The sequence below is a fragment of the Cebus imitator genome, unplaced genomic scaffold (assembly GCF_001604975.1).
Source record: "Cebus imitator isolate Cc_AM_T3 unplaced genomic scaffold, Cebus_imitator-1.0 Scaffold699, whole genome shotgun sequence".
NCBI classification, from domain to species: Eukaryota; Metazoa; Chordata; class Mammalia; order Primates; family Cebidae; genus Cebus; species Cebus imitator.
Genome location: NW_016108014.1, coordinates 297460 through 304545, shown reverse-complemented (window position 1 = coordinate 304545; position 7086 = coordinate 297460). Strand labels below are relative to the sequence as shown.

Below are 7086 nucleotides of genomic sequence, written 5' to 3'. Positions count from 1 at the left end.
GGCGGGTGTGGTGGCTCACACCTGTAATTCTAGCACTTTGGAAGGCTGAGGCGTGTGGATGACCTGAGGCCAGGAGTTCCAGACCAGCCTGGTCAACACGGTGAAACCCTTTCTGGACTAAACCCTGTCTCGACTTCTCTTCTAAGTGCAGTAACTCAGTAATGGAAAACCAAATATCGTATGTTCTCACTCATAAGTGGGAGCTAAGCTATGAGGATGCAAAGGCATAAGAATGACACAATGGACTTTGGGGACTTGGGGAAAGGGTGGGAGGGGAGTGAGGCATAAAAGACTACACGTTGTGTACAGTGTACACTGCTCCTGTTGACAGGTGCATCAAAATCTCAGAAGTCACCACTAAAGAACTTATCCATGTAATCAAACACCACCTGTTCCCCAAAAACTATTGAATTTTTTTTAAAGGCTAAAGTAGATGCCCTTCCAGGAGGGAAGTCCAAAAACATGTACTCAGAGGCAAAATCATTGCAGAGGACGGAGATGATAAGACGACTGAGGCTAACTCCCTCTTCCAGGGACCTAACCTCATTTAAGCGACTTAAATGAGCCTGTAAGGTTAAGGGATTTAACCTTAACTTAATTCTAAAATTAGAATTTTTATTCTAATTTAAGGGTGTGTGGGTGCGTGTGTTCCTTACAGCACTATTCACAATGGCCAACCTGTGAAATCAACCTCAGTGTCCATCACTGGATGAATGGATAAAGAAAATGTGGTACATATAACACTGTGGAATACTATTCAGCCTTAAAAAAAGAATGAAACTCTGTCATTTATGACAACATGGGGGAACCTGTCATTATGCTAAGGAAAATAAGCCTGGCACAGAAAGACCAATGACACATGATCTCACTTCTATGTGGAATCTCAAAAAGTTGCTCTCATAGAAACAAAGGGTAGAATGATGCCTGCTAGGGGCTGGCCAGTGTGGAAGGGATTGAGAAGATGCCGGTTGAAGGATACAAAATTTCGATTTGACAGGAGAAATAAGTTCAAAGACTGTATTGCACTTGTGGTGACTATAGTTAATAAGAATGTATTTTAGAATTCAAAATTATTGATAATATCTATTCAAAGTTCTCATCACAAATAGGTAAGTGGATGAGGTAATGTGCATTAGCATGATTGAGCCATTCCAAAATCCAGGCATATTTCGAAATACCAAGTTGTAGAGCATAAATCTATACAATGTTTATATGTCAGCTTTTTTGACTCAAGGGACAATAAAAAAAGAAAAAGAAAGTTTAAAAGGAAAAAAATTAAAAAGAAAAATGAATTTAAAAGAATAAAAGAAAGAAAAAATAAAAATAAAATAATAATACAAAAAAGATGAATACATGCAATTTATTGTTACTCACAATTTTTAAAAAGTCAGGTTGCAGTGGTTCACACGTGTAATCCCAGCTCTTTGGGAGGCTGAGACAGGAGAATCAGTTCATCACCAGCCTGGGCAACATAGTGAGACCCCATCCCTACAAAAAATGTAAAAATGAGCTGGGCGTGGTGGTGCATGCCTGTGGTCCCAGCTTCTCTGGAGGCTGAGGTAGGAGAATCGCTTGAGCTCAGGAATTCAAGGCTGCAGTGAGCTGAGATCACACCACTGCACTCCAGCCTGGGCTACAGAACGAGACCCTGTCTCAGAAGAGAGAGAGAAAAAAGAAAAACAAGCAGAAAAAAAACCCAATAAGGAATTACCAAGTAATGGAAAAGTGGAAGTTGGGGAAAGACCTGAACTGAGGAAAAAAAGAACATGGAATCTGAGGACCACGTGAGTCCACTTCACAATTCTGCCGAGTGCCGGCTGAGGTCAGATTTTCTTAAGGAAGCATGTAACCCTCTTCTCAGCATATCCCTACTCAGTTATTAGGTAATGAACATTGGACCTGTGGATTCCTGATTCAATTTCTATCTCATCTCTACACATGTTTCAAAACCCACTTCAAATATCTCCTCTGAGAGGAAAAGTACAAACAGCAGTTCATCCCTACTGGCTCTCAGAGTCCATTATAAACACTCTGAAACCATGGTAGCCACAGAAGACGACAATTTTTTTTGCTTTATGCAAACATCTCCTCAAAGACTGAGAACATCCTGCAGGCAAAAGCTACATGCGCAGGACTGTGGGCCAAATCCCAAGTTACAGAAATGCTTTTCTTTTGTGAGAAGTTAGTTGAATTGTTTTATCACCCCCTGTTTTTACAGTACTTTAAAATCATATACACGGCCGGGCACAGTGGTGGCTCTCACCGGTAATCCCAGCACTTTGGGAGGTTGAGGTGGGAGGACTGCTTGAGCCTAGGAGTTCAAGACCAGCCTGGGCAACATAATGAGGACCTGTCTCTCCAAAAAAATAAAAATAAAAAATTAGCTGGGTGTGGTGGTGAGCACCTGAGGTCCCAGCTACTCTGGAGGCTGAGGCTGGAGGAACTCTTAAGCCCAGGAGTTGGAGGTTGCAGTGAGCTATGATTGCAGCATTGCAGTCTACACTGGGTGACAGAGCAAAACCTTGTGAAACTCTGTCTCCAAAATAAGTAAAAATAAAAATAAACTCATAGGTATCTGTTGGAAATTTACAGTTTATATTTATATCAACTGCCTAACTCTCTCCTATCTTTTTTTAAAAAATCACACACTTACTAAGTCCAAAGAATGAACTTAGACATCTTATAGCCAGCCATGTAAAAACAGCATGTTGACTTATAGTAGGTTACAAGAAAATAAAAAGAAAAAAGAAAAAAAGACAGATGATATCAAATACCACTATCTGTAAGGCTGAATTCACAAATACACAAAATTATACAGTAGATTCAATGTGCTCACAATATAGTGTATGACTTTACCTACATGACCCTCATTGTGCAGCTCCGAGGACCTTCCTGTTGTCTTTGGCAAAAGACGTAGGATTAAAAAGACAAAAAAAAAAAAATGTGTCATTCATGTGTTGATTAAATTAGTTCCCAGCATAAAATTCCCACTAGACTTGGGAGCCATATCCCTAATTCCAACGTTTTAAAATTGATTTTCCGAGGCCACTACTGCATGAGTCCTGAACTCTCAATGAGTTCATTCTTTTGACCCATTTTTTTTTGACAGGGAGTCTTGCCCTGGCACCCAGGCTGGAGTGCAATGGTGCGATCTCGGCTCACTGCAACCTCCTCCTCCTGGGTTCAGGCGATTCTCATGCCTCAGCCTCCTGAATAGCTGAGATTACAAGCATGCACCACCACGCCTGGCTAATTTTTGTATTTTTAGTAGATACGGGGTTTCACCATGTTGGCCAGGCTGGTCTCGAACTCCCTACCTCAAGTGCTCCTCCTGTCTTTTGGTCCATTTTTAAAAGAACTCCTTGTGGCTGGCCGTGGTGGCTTATGCCTGTAATCCCAGCTACTTGGGAGGCTGAGCCAGGAGTATTGCTTGAGCCTGGGAGGCAGAGGTTGCAGTGAGCTGAGATTATGCCACTGCACTCCAGCCTGGGCAACAGAGTGAGACTTTGTTTCAAAACAAAACAACAAACCAAGCAAACAAAAAAAAAATCCTGCTACCCCAAGTCCTGGGGCTCTTGAATGAATTGTCTCAGTGGCAAAACCTGCCCTGAAACATGCTGGCACTAGGGAATTGTCTCAATGTCCTGCCAAGTCCAAAGTTGAAACTCAGAAAGCCTCTGCGTCCTGAATAATAAAAGAGGTAGTTACTCAAATTGAGCTGCCTCTTTTTTGACTGCATTAATCCAAGTTCAAAACCACTGAATGACTAATGATGGCATTTAATTGGCAGTGGCAAGGGGTTAGGACTAAGGGATATGACAGCAAAATGCGTTACAATGAAAGAAAAGCCCATCTTCAGTCTGCAAAACTACCCATAGTTGTACCTTAAAATAACACTAAGAACAAAATACAAACTAATTCCTCCAAAGTGTGGCTACTTTGGCCACAGACTACACACACACACACACACACACACACACACACACGTTCTTGGTTAAGAAAGAAAAAGTAGAGAGGGAGCGAGGGAAGAAAGAAGAGAAGGTATGAGCGTGACAGAAAGAGAAACTTACCCACACTAAAATTGGTTTGGAATCAAGATCAATGCCTTAGCTACTCCATTAAGTTTCAGAATAAAAGGTCAAAGGATCTTTCAACTCTGCCCATTTCAACAAGAGGTTAAAAAATAAGACTGAAAAAATGTATAGGAACAAGCCTTTCCCAACTTACCTATTAGTCATAGTGTCTCTCTAATATCTTAGAAGAGAACAGACAAGCTGTTCATAGACAGGCCGTTCGGCAAAGACTTTGCCTCTTCTGGCAGCCGCCTCGAATCATACAAAAGCGTTAGCCTCTCTCCGTCCCACCTCCCTCTGCCACAGAAGGGCTGGTCCCTGCTCGGCTCACCCAGATGATGCACGTTGATAATGTACAAATGAGGCAATCTGCACCTGCATTTGCAACTGTTACTACACGTCCAGGAAGAGAAAAGCAAAAAACAGCAGCACACCAACAACAAAACATTACATTCAGCAAAACACCTACAGCCTGTCTTGCTGATGCTGAATGTTCTTACCTGTGACAAGCACCAAACCCATTCATCACACCAGGATTCAGACTGGCTCTTTTGAGCCAGAGTAATCATGTCCCTTGCATTACAGTGATCTCATGGTCTATAGCAGTGGTTCAGGGACATCTGTGCTCTCAATTAAAGGTGGCGGGGGAGTGGGGAATGGAAGGTCTTCCCTGTCATTATACCTTAATATTTAACAAGACTGGCACAGTGACTCACACCTGTAATCCCAGCACTTTGCTGGGCCGAGAAGGGCTGATTATCTGAGGTCAGAAGTTTGAGAATAGCTTGAACAACGTGGTGAAACCCCATCTCTACTAAAAATACAAAGATTAGCCAGGCATGGTTGTACGTGTCTATAATCTCAGCTACTCAGGAAGCTGAGGCAGAAGAATTGCCTAAACCCGGGAGGCGGAGGTTGCAGTGAGCCAAGATTGCACCATTGCACTCCAGCCTGGGTGACAAGAAAGAAATAGCATCTCAAAAAAAATTCAACAAGACAAAGTGTGGGGAATAATTTGGAAAATCGTAGGTGTACTGTTCATCAACATCCTGCCCCAAATGGATGGCTATTATATTAAACAACACTCCCAGCATTTTAAATAAAATTTGAGAGTATCAGAGGGCATGTGTAACTCTCTCTCAACAAAACATCATTTTTTTGAGATGGAACACTCTATTAAACATGCTATTGTATGATTTCATAAACTCTAGGAACCAGATTTTTTTTTTGAGACTCGGTCACTCTCTGTTACCCAGGCTGGAGTATAATGGTGGTGATCACAACTCACTGCAGCCTTGACTTTCCAGGCTCAAACGACCCTCCTGCCTCAGACTCCCAAATAGCTGGGACTACAGGCACCCACCAGTCCATGGATAATGTTTGTATTTTTATGTAATCTCACCATGTTTCCCAGGCTAGTCCCAAACACCTGGGCTCAAGCAATCCTCCCATCTTGGCCTCTCAAAGTGCTGGGATTATAAGCATGAGTCACTGTGCCCAGGTGCATTTTCAACCCGAACAATAAAATACAAAGAATAAAAGTGTCTGGAATACAGATTCCCATGGCAGCTCATGACAGTCGGTGTGCAGTCTCATTGGTGAATTAGTTTCTCTGCTTTCTACGGATTCCTCTTACCCCAGCTTCTAGGACTCTCTTGATTCATTCTGTTTCTCCGTGGAATGAGTGTTCACTTTGAGAACTTCTTTCAGAATTCCTACTTATAATTCCCAGAAATGTTTTCCACCTTCGTGCACCTGCTCATGGCAAAATCTTGGTTTCTAAAGAATTTACTAATCTCTTTTTTTTTCTTTTTCTTTTAGAGACAGGGTCTCATTCTGTCACCCAAGCTGGAGTGCAGTGGTATGGTAGTAGCTCGTTGTAGCCTCAGCCTCCTAAGCTCGAAAGATCCTCTAGTTTTAGCTTCTGGAATAGCTGGAACTATAGGCATGCACCACTGCGCCTGGGTAATTTTTAAATTTTCTATTATTTTTTTTGTAGAGATGAGGTCTCTCTATGTTGCCCAGGTTGGTCTTGAACTCCTGTCCTCAAGGAATCCTCCTGCGTTGACCTCACAAAGTGCTGGGATTATAAGTGTGAGCCATCATGCTCAGCCTAGATTTACTGATCTTGATATGTTCTGCCTTTTCTGATTCCCTTTTACGTTGACAAAAACAGCAAGTAGCACGCCTGTGGTACCAGCTACTCAGGAGACTGAGGCGGGGGGTGGCTTGGGGCCAGAAGTTCTGGGCTATGGTGTGCTATGCTGATCGAGTGTCCACGCTAAATTCAGCACCAACATGGTGACCTCCCAGGAGCAGAAGACCACCAGGCTGCCTAAGGCCAGGTGAACACAGGCTAAGTCACAGATGCGGCAGGTCAAAACTTCCATGCTGATCAGTAGTGGAATCATGTGTGTAAATAGCCACTGTAGTCCAGCCTGGGCAACACAGCAACACAGCAAGACCCCATCTCTTAAAGAAAAAAAAAAAGAGAAACAGTAACATAGCCACATTTAGCTCAATTCTAAACTACGGTTCACGCTACCTAAGTAGTCATGCTTGTTTAATGCAATAATGCCATGGCACAAAACTGTCTTAAGGGCAGGAAAGTAAAACACTAAAATGCACGGTGAAAAGGAACAAACCTTTGACCAAACCAGGTAGTGTTTCTTGAGTTGTGTCGGTCAAAGGCAGTCCTCTTAAAGGCCATGATTTGCAATGTTCTGGTGTCCGTTGAATAGTTGTGGGGGTAGAGGGCATGTGTCTGACTTGACCCAAACTGTTCAGAAACAGCACTTGCCTGCTATCTCTGAAAGACATAGATGAATCTTAATATAGTCCTCCAGTAGGACAAGAAATACATGGAAGACTTTATTGTCATGCTGGATATGGTGACCCACTCAAAATAAAGCTCCCCTAATTAAATTGATATCATGTTTGTTTTATCAAACTTTGCATTTCTTTTGAAGTGTAGCATCTGGCCAGGAAACAGAGTGAGATTGTAACAAATGCA

The 7086-nt window shown here is 42.4% G+C and overlaps 1 protein-coding gene across 7 annotated transcripts in view; it reads right to left on the bottom strand.

The window, feature by feature from the left end:
• The window catches only part of ARSF (arylsulfatase F), a 40518-nt gene extending 33644 nt beyond the window's left edge, over positions 1-6874 (bottom strand). For 2 of the 7 annotated variants that reach the window (XM_037734982.1, XM_037734985.1), the window contains exons 1-2: positions 6719-6874; positions 2861-2899 (exon numbers count right to left, since the gene is read on the bottom strand). In XM_037734982.1, the coding sequence (XP_037590910.1) occupies positions 2861-2899; positions 6719-6783 (104 nt within the window). In that variant the 5' untranslated portion in view covers positions 6784-6874. Of the gene's footprint in view, positions 1-1374; positions 1400-2860; positions 2900-4070; positions 4636-6718 lie in introns of those variants that run through there. The other 5 variants (XM_017518715.2, XM_037734986.1, XM_017518714.2 and 2 more) reach the window with 4 other exon arrangements.
• Positions 6875-7086: the final 212 nt, after the last annotated feature.